The sequence below is a fragment of the Clarias gariepinus genome, chromosome 10, assembly GCF_024256425.1.
Source record: "Clarias gariepinus isolate MV-2021 ecotype Netherlands chromosome 10, CGAR_prim_01v2, whole genome shotgun sequence".
Taxonomy (NCBI): domain Eukaryota; kingdom Metazoa; phylum Chordata; class Actinopteri; order Siluriformes; family Clariidae; genus Clarias; species Clarias gariepinus.
This window is the reverse complement of record NC_071109.1, coordinates 15465309-15483922: the sequence shown is the minus strand read 5'-3', so window position 1 is coordinate 15483922 and position 18614 is coordinate 15465309. Positions and strand designations below refer to the sequence as shown.

General features: G+C 36.7%; 1 protein-coding gene across 4 annotated transcripts in view; it reads right to left on the bottom strand.

Annotated features, from left to right (window-relative positions):
- diaph2 (diaphanous-related formin 2) overlaps positions 1-18276 on the bottom strand; it is a 284936-nt gene extending 266660 nt beyond the window's left edge. The window contains exons 1-3 of one of the 4 annotated variants that reach the window (XM_053505653.1): positions 17941-18276; positions 15278-15594; positions 8074-8250 (exon numbers count right to left, since the gene is read on the bottom strand). In XM_053505653.1, the coding sequence (XP_053361628.1) occupies positions 8074-8250; positions 15278-15364 (264 nt within the window). In that variant the 5' untranslated portion in view covers positions 15365-15594; positions 17941-18276. Of the gene's footprint in view, positions 1-8073; positions 8251-15277; positions 15595-16965; positions 17024-17940 lie in introns of those variants that run through there. The other 3 variants (XM_053505652.1, XM_053505650.1, XM_053505651.1) reach the window with 3 other exon arrangements.
- Between the last annotated feature and the right edge of the window lie 338 nt (positions 18277-18614).

The window sequence follows — 18614 nt, the reverse complement described above, 5'->3', positions numbered from 1 at the left end:
GCCTTATCACAGCACAGAGACAGTACTCGTTAAAGTAGCAAATGACCTCCTATTGGCCTCTGATTAGGGTTGTTTAACTATGCTTGTATTACTCGACCTCAGTGCAGCTTTTGACACCATTGATCACGCTATTCTTCTTCACAAATTAGAAAATGTAGTAGGAATTAAGGGTACAGCCCTCTCCTGGCTCAAATCCTATCTGACCCATCGTTATCAGTATGTAGACTTAAATTGTGATTATACTGCATGTTCTCTAGTGGAGTTTGGCGTTCCGCAGGGTTCAGTTTTAGGTCCACTGCTTTTTTCCCTTTAAATGCTTCCTTTGGGCAACATAATCCGTAAGCATGGTATTTGTTTTCATTGTTATGCTGACGACACACAGTTAAATGTCTCAGCAAAACCTGATGAGAAAAAACAGCTTACTAAAGTTGAGCAATGTGTGCAGGACATAAGAAATTGGATGCTAATTAACTTCCTTCTGCTTAATCCGGATAAGACAAAAGAAGTTCTAGTCATAGGACCGCATACAGCTAGGAGTAAAATTTTAGATCACACAGTAATTTTAGATGGCCTTTCTGTTCCATCAAGTGCAACAGTAAAAGACCTTGGTGTAATTATAGATTCCAGCCTTTCATTTGAAACTCATGTAGATAATATTACCAGGATAGCATTTTTTCACCTCAGAAATATTGCCAAGATAAGAAATATATTGTCGCTAAACGATGCAGAAAAACTAGTTCATGCTTTTATCACCTCTAGGTTGGACTATTATAATGCCTTACTGTCTGTTTGTTCAGCTAGGTGCATAAACAAGCTTCAGCTAGTCCAGAATGCAGCAGCGAGAGTCCTCACCAGAACCAGAAGATATGAGCACATCATCCCTATCTTATCTTCACTGCATTGGCTCCCTGTAAAATTTCGCATTGATTTTAAAATACTACAGTTCGCTCACGTATAGCTGCGTGAGACCATTTAATGCTTTATATGTCAAATATAAAGCATTAAATGGTCTCGCGCAGCTATACCTGAGCGAACTGCTAGTGTCTTACAATCCGCCATGCCTACTTCGATCAAAGGATGCAGGCTGCTTGTCAGTACCGCGTATAATGAAAAATACAGCTGGGGGGCAGAGCTTTTTCTTACAAAGCCCCAAAATTATGGAATAGTCTTCTAAAAAGTTTTCGGGACTTAAACACAGTCACAGTGTTTAAGTCTAGGCTAAAAAAACTATTTATTTAGCCAAGCATTTTTATAAATAGTTGAGCTACACATGTCGTTTCTGAGCTGCCAGTGATCCAGACTCCCTCTGCCCTCCGGACCTGTCTGACCCATCATTTCCTGCTTTTTGTTTCACCCAAATGAGGATGGGTTCCCTGTTGAGTCTGGTTCCTCTCAAGGTTTCTTCCTATTACCATCTCAGGGAGTTTTTCCTTGCCACTGTCGTCCTCGGCTTGTGCATCAGGGACAAACTGACCATTTTGATTCGTACACATTCACATTTCATACAAACTTAAATAATTCTTTTGATTGTGTAAAGCTGCTTTGCGACAATGACAACTGCTAAAAGCGCTATACAAATAAAATTTAATTAAATTGAAATATACTGTCACTGAACGGAGCAAAAAAATTGTTTATGGTAGGTTGGACCATTATAATGCCTTAATCTCTAGTTATTTAAGTAGGTGCATAAACAAGCTTTAGTTAGTTTAGAATGCAGCAGCAAGAGTCCTCACTAGAACCAGAAGATAGGAGAACATCACCCATATCTTATCCACACTGCACTGGCTACCTGTAAATTTTCCTACAATCTACCCAAGACGCCAATAAACTGGATTCCACATTAACTTAAAGACATTAACTGTTATACTGAACTTCTAGCTGCCTAACACACAGTACGGCTGCAGATCAATACATGCTATCCAATAACATCCAAATGAGGATGTGTCCCCTGTTGAGTCTGGTTCATCTCGAGGTTTCCTCCTATTGCCATCTCAGGGAGATTTTTCTTGCCACCGTCGCCTTCTGCTTGCTCATCAGGGACAATCTGATCATTTTGGTTCATACACATTTCATACAAACTTTCACAATTACTTTTGATTGTGTAAAGCTGCTTTGCGACAATTGTTGAAAGCACTATACAAATAAAATTTAATTAAATGTTTTGCCTTTTTTAATACGCTTATTAAATTTGTAATGTAAATGCAGGAAAATAGCAATAATTAAGCATTAAATAATCTGATACATTTATAAAATAACCACACTGGCGAACTGTGTATACAGATGTAGCACTTTCAAACGGTCAGCCAATCTGTAAAAGGACCTTGGCCGATCAGGGACTGGTCTCTGACTAAAATGGCACATGAATTTAGCCCCACCCCGTTAATTCCCATATGGGCTGTGCTAGAAAGCCAGGTTGCAATGCTGTATATTTCTACCAGGGGGAGCAGTGGCTGCTTCAGTAAACGGCTTTAACAGCCAGACCTTACATATTTTAAAAAATAGCTAAAAAATGGGCTATTGTAATGTCATATTTAAGACAGGGGTAATTAAGTGTATTGTCTTTTCCATAGTGCGTTACAATGTATAGCAACGCACATTAACACTTTGCAAAGTCACACCTTTGAAAAAGAGACACATTTAAACTTTTGGTTTGTCTTCTGTGTTATGTCTTGTAAATGTTGTATTTTTCATGTCAAGATTCTTAGTCATCCAGGAGAGGTAATCTGTAATTTGAGTCACATCAAGTGGACTACATTCTTGTTCAGTAGATACATTTCACTATTTATTCCTGTAGAGTAGAAGCCACTTAAAACAGCCTCACCCAGCTGAACGGGCGCTGAATGGCATAGGGCTGTCAGGCAATTACTGTGAGCCCCTCGCACTTTTATTCCCAGAAAGATATGTCTAGATTTCACAGTAAACACACCCATTAAGTCCTCATTTATAAATAAGTAACAGAAAACACAGCCATTAAGTCCTTTCATTTATAGTATCTTGTTCTCAAGAACACATTAACCCATATATCACCAAAAAACTATTTTATCATCACTATAGGCAGATTTTTTTAAATAAAGCGCTATATAAATTATCTTATACTATACAGTAGGTACCCATTCGGAATGGCTATTACCGCCGCGTTCACCGCCGCTGCAAAACAACAGCAGCCAAAATAAATCAGTTGCTTTTCAGAGTCATTCGTGAAATGACCGCCAGGTGGCGCAAAGTGACATTTTTACTTGCCACAGTTTTAAAATACAATTTAGTCATAAAAAAAAAAATGTATCAAAGAAATACAATAGTGATGGTAATTTCCACATGAGTACTTTACACAACAAACATGAAAAATCTGAACCAGAGCTATTGATATTTACTGTACAATAATGAGTAAAAAAAATCATTATTGTTGTTAAGAAATGTTTAGATCAAGTTCACTAGCTGACAATTTTATTTGTACAAAGTATAAACGGTTATATAGCATTTCTCTGTATCTGTTTATTTTCATTCAAGTTTTGGGTTATTTCAGGTAATTTAAACACAATGTTGGGTTGCTCATGTTGGGTCATATGAGATGTAGTGGGTCACTTACAAATAAACACCTGGTTGGGTTATTTTGACCCAGCAACTGGTTTATTCATTATTCTCTCGTTTCTCCAAATAGCAACCTGCAAAATGTTTAAAATATTACTGCTATTGTGTCACAAGTCAAGAATGCGTGTGTATACAGATCAAAACGCCAATCCATCAATAGGTTTTTAATGATAACGTCTATTTAGAAAAAAATATTTCTGAGATTTGTGCTTCAGGAAATCTCCCGGTGCTCTCCGCATAACACCGGACACAGACGGAAAGAACTTATAAATGTTTTCTAAACCTGGGCTATTGTTTTTTTACTTAGAATATTTTATTTAATTTAAATGAGGTTTGGGCTCAGGATTGTAATTCGGCACCATGTTTCTCCTCTTTAATTTTCCACGTAGTCTAATCAGCACTCAACCGCAAGCATAAAGAGTGCACCGGAAGAAGTAGACTAATGATTATGAATGCGTCAGGAAAAACAGCAAGCAGACTCACACTGACCATTTTAAAAGTTAAATAAATTAGTGATTTCTTTGGCTGTAGTGATGAAGGTAATCATGTCATCTCGACATCTCCGTAGCAGTGGATGAGCCAAAAATTCCCTTTTCATATGAATTACATGGTCTATTTTTTTCCATTAGTTTATATAAAAGCAGATATTTCGCTTTCTATAAGTATATATTTTTCACGTCTGTGAGGCAAGTATACAAAGAGTTTCTGTTCATTTTCTGACGCTTTCAAGTTAAAGTAGACTTTTATAAAGGCTATGTAGGCTTATAAAGTTTTATTATATAGTTTTTGCACATTAATCTGGCAAACTTTTTCTTATGCACACCCAGAGTCAGTTTTCTGAAAGGCTAGATATAAATTTAAAGGTATACATTCACTTTGCTTAAATTTGATGCAAATAAAAAAAGTCATATTTAATTTTTTTATGTTAAATTTGTACTGTAATTTTAGTACTGTAATTGTAAATTCATTTAATGTTCACTTGTATTTTATAAGGTTTGGCGGCAATGGTACAGCGCAACGGGTGCTCCTGGGATGTCATTTTTTTTTTTTTTTTTTTATGTTTTAGTTATTTATTAAGGAAAATCATGATGATCATAACAGCCTACTGCATTTATTTCTTATATATAAGAATTCTTTGGTATAATATGCTTATGAGTTCCAGACTCTTTGGTGGAGGCTGTTGATGTTTGTATTAAAAGGTTTTCTTGTCTTTGAACTACACAAAGCAGTGTCTTCCCACCTAGAAGTTTCTCCAGCATACTGTATATCAGATTGATGGACATGAGAAATCAACAATATTTTAAAAGGTTTTATTGTTCTTGTTTTAATGTTATAAGTAAATGAAACAGTAATAATAGTAAAATAGTAAAAAAAAATTGTTTATTTGCACTGGTTTTAAATAGTTTAAAACCAGTGCAATAGTTTTTAAATAGTTTAAATAAATTGTTAAAATATTAAGAAGGAGAATGTTTAATGTCATGTGGGCATTATAAGACTTGTATTGAAAACTTCTAACTAAAAACTGGCAGCTGACACGCCTAAAAATAAATTATTTTAGACTATTGTTTTTTATAGTCTAAATAAAAATGCTTTTCTAAACGTGTGCAATTTTTGTTTACTTCCTCCTCTTTAATTTTCTACGTAGTCTAAACAGCGCTCAACCACACGCATAAAGTTTTTCAAAACGTAGAGGAATTTTGTTGTACTAAATAATATTTGTGCAGTATAATCAAAGCCTCTTATTCCTATTTATTCTGGGTTGTTGTTATTATATATATTTAGTGTTACTGTGTGCTTTACAATGTCAGACAACATTCAAATTAAAATAATACACTTCTCCCCAGGTGTGAATCAGCTGTTCTCACCTATACATTCAGAGAAACTGAAATGCACCCCTCCCCACTTTAAGACCCTCTTGGATCTGAGACGCTTCTGAAGACATGCAGTAATTCGGGCCTCTTTTTAAATTTGTGTAAATTTAATCTTCTTTAATCTTCTAAATTTAATCTTCTAGATTAAATTAGAATTAAATTAGAAACTAGAATTCTAGATTCTAAAATTGACATTGTTACCATTTTTAGTCTCTGGAATAGAAGAAATTGAGATTTTCCTTATCATAACATAAATTGCATTGTTTTTAAATCACTCTATACACAATAATTTTCTTTGGTAAATTAATAAATTATTGAAATTTTATATTGTATAAAAATAAAAAACGGGGGCGGGGCTAAGAAACACGCATCTCGGTTTAGTGATCCTCGTTCCTGGTTTAGTATTCAGTATTTACATTTAGTATAATTCATTCCGGAAGTGGGCTCGTATTCCAAAACACTTGTAAACCAAATTTAATTTCCCCATAAGAAATAATGGAAACTTAAATTATTCGTTCTACAGCCCAAAAGAATAAATACATAAAAATAATTAATACAAAATATTAAGTAAAAATAAAACAAATTAACCTGCACTTTACCTTTCAAAAATGTAAAAAAATTAATTTCGGGAGATAAGCGTTTCCCTTAGTCCACGCAGTCGCTGTGTATGTGTGTGCGTGTGTGTGTGTGTGGGGGGCCCTCCTGTCTCTCCCTTCTCATCTTACACAATAAAACTTTCTCCCATCGTTTAAACACACTCACACACACATTAACGGAAAGACTGTTGTTCTCTAAATTATTAAAGCTTCTCCGCTTTTTTTATGTTGCTCGCGACAGCGTAACAGCTTGTTATGCTCATGTAATGATGAGATGGACAAACTGGTCGATGACTGTTCTTTCATTTTTTGCAATGCCAGGTTATAGTGAAACTTTCGGGTGGACCCTGCACTTAAATCCAACAAAAAAAAAAAAACTCAGGCTCTATATCCTAACTTACATCTCGCATTCGTCTTCACACACACACACCGGACTGCATTACCCATAATGCATCTCCCACACTGGACTACACTTCCATAAACAGCGGTCATAAATCAACGTCTCTCTCCCGCTACACTGTTTTATCTGAAATTAGCAATAAACATTGCTAATGACACTCGTGTGAGCGCAAACTAACAATCACTGCTGTAAAGTAAAACAAAAAAAAAACAAATGACCCAGCACCTTACCTCTAAAAAGATTTGCGAAAGAGTTTCTTCGGAGAGCAGAATGTGTGTCTCTTGCCTTCATTTCTGTGCAAGCGTGTTTTTGTGAATGGGGTTTTACTCACACACACACACACACACACACACACAGCGATGAGAAAGAAAATAGATTTTTAACCTCTGTATAGAGAATTTCTTTTGCCTTACTCGCGCGCACACAGGTGTATTATAAGAAACAGTACACGCGCCGTACACAAGCGCTTCCGAACACAAAAGAAAATGTTTTATACACACACGGGGTCACAGTGTTATAGTAAACAGTACACGCGTACATGGATGTTAATTATACCAGTAAGAGATGAGCACTAAGACCCAGCAGGGAAGACGATTCCGCAACGCAAAAGAGAGTAAAACCATTGGCTCAGTTGAGATCACGTGACGCTCGGCATCAAAACAAGAAACGAATGCGCTCATAATCCAAGACAATGCTCATTTTTCAAGTTAAATTTTATTAAAAAAAAAAAACTTTGCTCGTCTTGCGGAACACTCGTAAACCGTGTTACTCGTAATTCCGAGGTTCCACTATATATTATAACACTCAGAAAGACCTTTTATTGGGGTAAAGTGACTGATGTTCCTAACTTTTTTTCAGCAGAGCCTCTGTTTCCATGACAATAATCCACGACTTTTCATAAATATGCAAGACCTATTGACACCTCATGACACACACGTGTGAGGTGAGTATACACAGATGTTCGCTTAATTTTTTGATGCACTCAAGTTCACCAAAAACAATAGAGAATTTATTCATTATTATTTTATTATTTTTATTTATTTATTTATTTATTTATTTGTATTTATTATACAATAGGTTTGCTTTCATTATTTTAAAAAACGTTTTTCCATCATTGTGAGTGAACTTATGTAAAAATGGAGTCTTACAAAGTCTATGTAGCTTTTATAGTTTTATTATAAGGCTTAAGGAGGTGTTTACTGTGAAATATAGATCTGCCTTTCTGGCAGTAGCGTTTGGCCACCAGCTGCACTATAAATTTTGCCAAAATTCCATTTTTGGCAAACTTTAGGCCAGTGTTTCCCAAATAATGCCAAGCTTATCCTATAGCTGAGAGTTTGCTGTTACTGTATGTAAAATGTATGTAACACTTCCATGAATGTATGACTGAGAGAAAAAAAAAGGGTAGAGAGTACTTACTGAAACAATAATAGTCAGTAAAATGAGCTCACATAGGAAAAGGTACATAAGCAAGAGAGGTGAAACACCACTTTTTACTTTACTTAAATGATCGCACTTCATACTGTATTGAGGTATAACACAGACTGCACAATAATAACATAATACTGCCCTTCATTACATTCTAAAAAATGTAATAAAAATTAAAACTGTAACTCACCATCATCTTCTCAAACAGGTCAACAATCTCTTTTTCAGAAAGATTCAATGAACGCTCATCAAAAAGTGGCTGCGGAATAGGTAGTTCAGAAAGTGTGGAGATGGGGTCTGTTGGGTGCTGGATAACAGGCTTCTCTTTCTTTACAGCTTGCTTTCGAAAGCTTGTAATCCTGTCACGCTGTGGGAAAAAGATATATTAAACAAACAGAAGTTATTCATATTTTTTTGGTTCTTTTTTATGTCAAGATTGTCACATAGAAAATGGCACAAACCTTGTATGTACCTTGCAATAGTGCCGTCTTTATTAAAAAATATATGATATACTGAAAACTGCACACATCTACCATCATTTACTAAAAACACCTACACCAGCTGGCTAACGTAGCAGTAGGACAATACAAATACAGGGCATGAACTTTAGTATGCATTCAAACACCATAAATCAAAGTAAAATCTAAATCACTTTAGAGATATGGATATTATGAATTAATATTTGAATGTTTTTTAGAGACACATGGACTGGTTTGACCAATTCAGTATATGCTAATCTGTGCTTTTCTATATACAACATTCACTAGAGTTTAAACAAAATTATATAAAAAAATATCATGTAGTTAGACCTATGAGAACATACTGTTTGTCAAATATTAAAATAATATAAAAAAATATATATTGTACCTGAGAGGAGTCAAAATAGAATGGCCAGAGTGCCTGTCACAAACCACTGAGATCACCTTTTTTGTTTCAATTTTCTTATGTCTGAAGGAAGCATTCAGTAAGTTATAGACCTAGATCATTACTATGATTTTATAGATTAGTACTGACAGAGCAGTGTTCCCGTTAGTGTGTGTATGTGTGGGTGTGTAAATATTTGTGTAATCTGGAGTAAGACGAGAGGACAGGAGGTGGGAGGGGGCTACTGTATCAGTCGACTTTCACACACGCGCGCACAAACACACACACGCGCGCACAAACACACACTAATGAAAACACTGTTCTGTCGGAAAACTTCCAAACTAAAAGCGCCAAGTACCGGTCATTTGACCACAATGGGGAAAAAAAAATACTTCACATGCGATTAAATTCCAGCACCCTCCTTTCATGACTTTTCCTAGATCTGTGAGCTTAATCACCCAGCATGCTTACATTTTTAACATCGCACCAGTAAAAGCCAGTATAAAGCTATTTTGCTCTTATTTATGTGAAATTGCTGACAGCTGCTGTCATGCCGTTTCCTGCCTTTTCAAGTTTGCGATTCTCATTTCTCTCAGCAGATGATGCAAGAGATAGCGCATACTATCTATGTGTCATTCAGTGTGCATATGTAACACTCTCAGGTTTCATTCCATATATGCAGTTTTTATATATATATATAATATATATATATATATATATATATATATATATATATATATATACACACACATACACACACACACACATACACAGTGGAACCTCGGATTACGAGCATAATTCATTCCGGAAGTACGCTCATATTCCAAAACACTCCTAAACCAATTTTAATTTTGGTGTTCTAACCCCAGCAATGCTAAAATGCCATTCCTGAGCAATTGAGCAAGGACCTCAAGCTTCTCTGCAAGCCTCACTACTCTCTGATGCACTTGTGTGTTTGTATGTGTATTTATATGTGACAACTGCTTCTTCTTCTTCCCTTGATCTGTCGATCATTCACTAAATTTTACATACTGTAGGTTCATTCTCATATAATACCACTTTATCAACTTTTTATCAACAAAAACTCTATCAACTTATTATCAAGAAGTTCCAGTCATACAAACACGTATTTTTTATCTAAACATTGTTTTTTTTTTAATAACATTATAGGCGGCTTTATATTCACTGTAGGTTTTTGTGTCAAAAGGCATTCTAAAAAATAAGACTATTAAAAAAAACAGAACCTGTGAGGAAATAACCAGTAATGTAAAAATAAAGAGCCAACATCTGGGTCAATTACTGCTGACTTCCTTCCTTGCGCATAAAATTTTCATAACAGCTATAGCACAAGGACTAAAATATGAGCAGCGAGCTTCAGCCTGACCCTGAGAAACAGGAAACATCCCCCTAAGCTCACTACTGAGGAAGTGAGACAATATGAACCGAGAACCCCAGTGAAACTTGTTCTAACTGAAGGCAAGGTTTATATAACTATAGAGTTGCTTGGATATACTTTGTCAGTTCAGTCCACAAATTCTTTAATTGGGTTCAGGGCAGAATTTGTTACAGTTTTTTAAAAATATATTTAGTTGTCTTGATTTCATTTTATTTGGCTGAATACTGAGCCATGGGAAAGACAAAAGAACTGTCAAATGATCTTAAGGAAGTAGTAGATGAACTTTATAAATCAGGAAAATTATAAAAAGATATCCACATATACATACATACATACAGACAAAAAACAAAGTTCAAAATCTGATACAGAAGTGGAAAATTGTTGGCACTAATCCAGTCAGCTATAACATCTCAGAAAAGAACTGCCAGGAAAATTGAACTAAGAGGAAGAAACAACAAGCTACTTCAGTTAAAATACAAGCTTTTCTGCAAGAAATTGGTAAATGGTCTCAGGAAGTCTTCTCTACATTTCAAGAAGGACAGAAAAGGAGCCACTGCACTCCAGGAAAAACAGAGACAGACTTATATTCTGCAAAAGTTATAGAAATTGGACTGCTGAGGACCAGGGTAAAGTCATTTTCTCTGATGAAACCACTTTCTGATTGATTGGGGCATCCAGAAAAAGGTGACCGCATCAATCCGGCGTCATGCTAACGGTAAAGCATCCTGAGACCATTCATGTGAAGGGTTGCTTCTCAACCAAGAGTCAATATTGATTTAATGCGATCGCATGTTAACGCAAAATGCTGTGGTAGCCATGCTGGTTAATTGTGCCCTCAACCCTTCACACTCCCGCACCAACTCACCTTCTCCTCCATGCTTCATTGTGGGGACCACACATTTGCAAATATTCTGTTTACCCTCACTTTGTGTGACAAAGACATGTCCTTTGATTTGATGAGTCCAAATTTTAGATTTAGATTTGTCATTAATCTAAAATTTGGACTCATCAAATCAAAGGACAGTTTTCCACTAATTAATGTAGTTTGTTTCGTTTCTTGGCCCTAGCAAGTCTCGTCTGATTTTTGACCTTCCAAATTAATGTTTTTTTGGACACAATTTTATCATGTCTCCTCTGAAAAGTGGATGTTTAAAAATTTCTGCCACTTTAACTCTGAGAAGCATTTATTTAAGGTGCTCTTAATCGACAGTTTTCGAGGCTGGTCAGTCTAATAAACTTATGCTTTACCCCTCCGCTCCCTGTAGCTGCTCGCATCAAATTCAAAACGCTGATGCTTGCCTACAAAGCTAAAAATGGCTCAGCAACCACAAGCACAAGTTATGCCATTTAAGACTTTTATGCAATATAATAATATCTGACCCACTTCTGCTAAATGTTCACTTGTGTGAGCTTCATATATGGGGCGAGTTTGAAGTACTGGATTTAGAATTTCCCAGTCATCATTAATGTAATGCGCTGTGACAGTCATGAAGCTCTGTGTTGCTCTGGAGGTCCAGCAATCTGTAGTCAAGGCTACTAAATGTGCACTGCTAAGACCTTCAATAACTTTCTCCTTCACATTATTGTACATGGAGGGTATCACCGTAGATGCGTCCTACTATGCGTCCTACTATTTCGTAGCACAGTTCTAGCACGCTAATTAAATGCCTAAAAACGGAGTTTTCTACCACTAAATAAGGTCGCATGTCCGCGGCTATAAATACTCCTACCGCACTTGTAATTGCCTTTGCACGTGTTGAGTTACTTGGAAGTTTTATTCCAAACGAAGACGGTAGAGTAGTTTGTGTTACACTTGTCGGTTTAACAGACAAATCTATGTTTTTGTGGTGCCTGCGGAGATGCCTTGCCATGTTACTCGTGCTGCTGGTGGAATAATTTGGTATACGTACATAGCAGAGCTGCAAACTGTGTTTTTTTTATCGACAACACGAACGTTGTCAACATAACTCACTGGAAATGCAAAATACTTCCACACCGGCGACTTCAGTGAATGAGGAGGGAGTTCAAGTTCTGTCGACGGGTCTCCTGTGTCTGCAGTTGCCAACTATCTTTTATGCCATGCTATCTTTTGGCTGTTGTAGCTGTTAGCTTGACTCGCAGCACTTCAACAAGCCTGTTTTTTTTTTTCCCTTGGCAAGCTAAGCTGACGTGGCAGGGGCGTGGCAGCATCGACGATTCCATTTTTTGATTCGATAATTGAGATTGAGCATGAATTTCGATCTATTTTGATTTAAAATCGAAATCGTGACACCCTTACATCTGATAGGCTTTAAATTTATTCTGCAGCAGGACAATGATCATAAACAGAAAGCCAATGTCATCAAGAACCATCTTCAACATAGATCAGAGCCCTGATCTCTACATCCTTGAGTCTCCCTGTCTGGGATTACAAAAGACACAGAACGATTTGAGGTAGCCTACCTTCACCAAAGATCTGTGGTTAGTTCTACAAGATGTTTGGAACAACCTACCTGCCGAGTTCCTTCAAAAACTTGTTTGTAAGTGTACCTAGAAGTATTGATGCTGTTTTGCAGGCAAAAGATGGTCATACCAAATACTGATTGGATTTGGATTCCTCTTCTGTTTATTTACTTTCTGATTTGTTAAATCTTTTTTTTTCAAGCCTTATCGCTGCTGCAGAAGAAATGTTCATTTAGCATTACCATTCACAGAAACCACCAATTAACAGCATCTCAGATTAGAGCGCTTATCAATGTTTTACAGAGCATAAGAAGCAGATACATGTTCAAATGAGATTACTGCATATTTTGGATGGCTTCAGCATGGTTTTACAATGTAGAAGAAGAAATGAAAATTAGGAAAGACCATGGTGTGAAGGTGTGTCCAAACTTCTGACTTTTACTGTATGTAAATACATACAGGCGCATCTCAATAAATTAAAATAACATTGAAAAGTTTATTTTTTTCAGTAATTCAATTTAAAAAAAGTAAAACCCATTGTATATTCATTATACACAGACTTATTTATAATTCAAGTGTTTATTTCTTTTAATTATTATGGTCCCAAATTCAGTACAGTGGAACCTTGGATTACGAGCATAATTCATTCCAGAAGTGGGCTTGTATTTCAAAACACTTGTAAACCAAATTATATTTTCCCATAAAAAAAAAAAACTCAAATAATTTGTTCCACAGCCCCCCAAAATATAATACTTAAAAATAATTAATACAAAATATAAAATAAAAAATAAAGCAAATTAACCTTCATTTACCTTTAAAAAAAAAAAAAAGTACAAATAAATCCCGACAGATAAGTGTTTCCATTTATGCATGCGTGTGCCACACATAAACACACACATTAATGGAAAAACTGTTTTATCGGAAGATTTAGCAAAGAACATCGCTAATGACACTCACGTGAGCGCATACTAACTAGATCACTAATGTAAAGTACAAAAAATTAATAAATAAAATGAACCTGCACACTTTGCCTTTAAAAAAAAACGCGACAGAGCAGTATTTCTGTGTCTGACAGAGCAGTGTTTCTGCGCCTGTACGTGTGTGGGAAGCCGAGAGGACGAGGGGGTGGGAGGTTGGCTGTAAAGGCGAGAATGTGTGTGTGTGTGTGTGTGTGTGAAGGAGCACGGTGACAAATTACACACGCGCACACACATAACGACTAACTACAGAGAGGGAGAGAAATAAAGATCTTTGCCCTCTGATGAGACTTGCTTTTGCTTTATACGCGCGCACACGTGTGTTATAAAAAACAGTACACACCCCACACATTTCTACCACAATGTTCTTGCCATTTAACTTTCCATTAATGAGGTGGAAAAAAAACTCTTAACAGCCAGCCTACTGAACCAGACCATGAGGCGAGTTAAAGACTCAGGAAACCTTTGTGTTTTGAATGAATTAACTGATTAGAGTGTGACACTGTGAATTTCACAATATTCTAATTTTCTGAGATACCGAATTTTGGGTTTTCATCATCTATAAGCCATATGCAAAATTAAAGAAAATAAACTCTTGTCTGTGTGTAATAAACCTACAATATATGGGTTTCACTTTTTAAACTGAATTACTAAAATACATCAACTTGATGATATTCTAATTTATTGAGATGAACCTGTACATAGATACATACAAGCTTACATTTAACATTGAGCTACATATTTAGGGTCAGAATCCAAGCATCCAACCATTTATTAGTCATCCAAAACAAACTGCAAAGTATGGGGTAGGAGAGGTCATATGTAAGACAATGCTCACTGCATGAAGTGCCACACTGAGAATTAGGTTCATCAGGGGTAAAAACAACATACATGCTGTGCAGACAACGGCTTATAATTTACTCACTTACTCATCTTCTAAACCGCTTTATCCTGTATTCAGGGTCGTGGGGACCTGAAGCCTATCCTTAGGGCACTAGACGGGGTACACCCTGGACAGGGGAGCCAATCCATCGCAGGGCACACAGACATACACACTCACATGCTCATTCAGATGCTACGGGCAATTTGGGAACGCCATTTAGCCTAACCTGCATATCTTTTGACTGTGGGAGGAAACCCGAGTACCCGGAGGGAACCCACCAAGCATGGGGAAAACTTTTTACTTCTGGCAAATAATAATAATAATAATTAATACATGTATGGTTTATATAAGCAGGGCAAAATACTAAAGCTGCCACAAAGATAACCAACTACCTAGCCCCACAATTTACAGTTAAATGAGTGTAGCATTTTAACAGGGCTACGGGGGTGTAGTGGTTGGCACTGTTGCCTTGAACCTCCAGGGTTCAGGTCTGATTCCGTGCCTGAAGTTTGCATGTTCTGCTTGGTGGGGTTCCTACGGGTACTCCGGTTTCCTCCCACATTCCAAAGACATGGAGGCAAGGTTAATTGATGTTACCAAATTGTCTATAGCGTGTAAATGAGTGTGTGTGTGTGTATATGTGTGCCCTGCGATTGATTGGCAATCTGCTCAGGGTGTACCCCGCCTTGTGCCCCATGTCTCCTGGGATCGGCCCCAGGCCCCCCGCGACACTAAATACAGGATAAAGCGGTATAGAAAATGAGTGAGTGAGAGCATTTTAACACAGTTTTAAGACAACACAATAAAATTAAAGTCCGAAATGTGTACATACCAGCTTTTTGTTCTTACTCTCATCTTCATTCGATTTCTTTTTAGGTTGTTTATTGGGGTCCTCTGTTCCACTTCCTTGCTGATCCATTTTTGAGGAAAAGCTCCCCTTCAAATCTTAAAGTGTCCCGTACTATTTATAAAGTACCCAGTTCTGCCGACTTCAAATCACGTTCTTTAAAATCCATTCCATAGAAGAGGTTTGAGAAAAGTTTTTGTGTTATTTACAAACCCAATAATATGTTAATAATAGATGCTGTACGATTTGGCTTCAAATGCAGCTTTCACCAGTTCAGCACTACAGCTTCAGTGCTCAGAAATCTGTCAAGGAATAATTTAGAGTTTATTATTGTAGATAAATCTGAATGTTTTCCTAAAACACTTATTTCTACAGGTTGGTTGTCAGTTTGTAATGACAGTTCTTTCCTAAAACTCTGTCATTAAAATCAGACAACTAATCTATAGTCCAAAATTCATGACGATCATATTGTATAAATACAGCACACACACATGGGTTTCAGTACACTCACACTACTGTACTATATACACTTACTAAAAACTTATTTAGGAACACTATACTAATGGGTAGGTCCCCCTTCTTCACAACACCTTCACCAGCATGTTGACCCTATTCAGATTGGGTCTAAGGTTTCATGCTTTTGGTGCTTAATTCTGACCCTACACTGTGTGCTTCAGTGGAACTCAAGAATCATCAGACTAGACCACTCTGGATTTGAACTCTGCAGTATTGTGGCTCTCTGGGACCGAATTTGCCTATCCGTGATCTAGTCTGATGATTCTTGAGTTCCACTGAAGCACACAGAGTGTAAGGTAACAAAAGCATGAAACCCTGAACTAGACCTTAAACTGTTCCGGTTTGTTGAGACTGTGCCCAATGCAGTGTCAGTTTCCTGTTCTTGGCTAACAAAAGTGGAACTATGGTCTCCTGCTGTTGTCCATGTGTGTGCCAAGATACTTTTCTGCTTCCCAACATTATACAGAGTGGTTCCCTCAGCTGAATTCAGCCTGGCTCAATTCTTCCTACAGAATTGCTGCTTACTTTATTTTTCCCTGTATGCACCCACAATGCATTTTGTGTAAACTCTTTAGACTATTTGGTGTAAAAATTCCAGAAGAACAGCACTTTGTATCTGCATTTTTTGCAACGCAAGGCAATACATGATTGGCTGATTAGATAATTACATAAATAAGGTGATTTAAAAGTGTTCCTTAAAAAAGCACTTGGTGAAAATATATACGTCATTCAATCTTATCTGCTATAACCCTTATTAAACAACGTATTTCGAAAATGTATTTATGTGGACCATGTAATACACAAAGCAGCTTTACAACAAATATTCTAAAAGCAAATAGAGTTAGAAATCTGGTTCAACAGGCGGGTGTTAGTTAACTGGTTAGTTACCCAATAAGTAAGTGTGTCAGTTAGTTATTTAATCAGTGATTCGTTTGGGTTTTTCTTCTTATCGTAAACAAATTTTGCTGTGGAAGAATTCCAAGTGTCGTTATCCGATGGTTAAATTTAATACAAGAAACTGTTATTCTTGGCATTCGCCTTAAAATACGACTAGGAACGTTTAGCCAGTAATCAAATGTTTACACAAAACACGTATTAAAAATTAAACATTTTTTTTTAAAATACGATCGACTCATAAAATCTCACCCAAAGCTTACCATATTAGTCAAACAAGGGCCACGACTGTTCCGCCTGCTGACGTTTCTGATTCGCCCCATGATTCACAAATTCGTCCCACAGAAAGGAAGTGGGAGTTTTCAATAGGCCATTTCCCAAGTAAAAGCGGAAGTACGTAGAAAAAAAGGATTTACAACCAATCAATATCAAATATGCGCGTACATAAACAGTCCTGCATACTCCCGGGCGCCATATTAGTATACTCAAAACGAATCGTTGCTTTTCTTAAAGCTCCGATATACATATCGCGACGTATTAACGTAATTTTTTAAAGTTTATTTTAGGGTTGCCAAGCGTGCTGTAAAAATCGGCCCAAAGTGGTAAATAAAAGACCTGTTTTCATTAAACCGATACAGGTCGCTCTTTGTTTAGTATTTTTGTGTGAAATCTATGGGAGAGAAAAAATGGATAAAACAGAACCACGCCTTTCCGTCGGACTGTCTGTCATGTTATTTTCTAAAGCAGAGACCACAATGCCCTTCTCGTTGCCTTGGACATATTTCTATCACTGAGCGCGAGGGAAATTTAAAGGAGGGGAAAGTTCAGAATGATAACATTTGCTTGATCGGTTTTATATCGCTCGTTTGCAAATCGCTTTTTTTTTCATATCACCGTGTGCCCCTGTTTCTAATTTGTGACCAAGAGAGGGACTGACTAGTGAGCGGTCTCAGTCAGGGGTAGGAGATTGGGAGTGAGGGAGGGGGCTGTGGTAGTGTTGGGAAGTTTGAATCATTTTAGTGACTCGGTTCTTTGAATCTCGTTTATCAAATGGAACGAGTCTTTTTTTAGTCATTTAGTTCATTTCGTTCTTTTGATAAGAAATAAATAAAATGTTGCATTGACAATAAAAAGACTTCCAACACATCTACATACACAAATTTTGGCTATAGTTCATGTTATGGAAATATTATAATACAGCTAAGGACATATTATAATAAACAGAATGAGTAGCTCACCTCATATCTGCCAGTCTGAGTCGTTCGTTCTTTTAAATCTGTTGCAAAGCGTCTATGGGAGTCACGTGAAAAAAGAACAAACGACTCAGGACCGAAAAGACTCAAAGGTAACGACTAATTTCTGTTTCTTGTATAACACATGCGGGGGTTTCGTGATGATTTGCGCATGCGCGCCCAATAGAACGCGAGAGATACTCGTTCATCTGAGTCACGTTAAAGACTCGTTCAAAAAGAATGAATCGTTCATGAACGACCCATCACTACTGAGTGGTCATCACCTCAGGCGGAAGCGAGAAAAAGCGCACGTCTAACTTTATACAGCAATGCTATTTTTAAAATCACTCGCACTACAAAAAACCACGGAATAAACCACAGATTATCCATAATTCAATTCAATTCAATTTTATTTGAAGCGCTTTTAACAATGGTCATTGTCTCAAAGCAGCTTCACAAAAATGAAAGAAATACTAATAATATATATAATATATATAATAATAATAAATTGTGTATGTGTAAGAAAAATGTGTTTAGATAATAATGAGATGAATGAATGAAATTTCTTTGATGAGCAAGCCAAGGGTGAAAGTTTTGGAGCTAAATATGAAAAAGCCCTACCCCCTTTTGTAGATTTTGAAATTCTGGAAATTACAAGAAGTCCAGAGTTTTGTGATCTT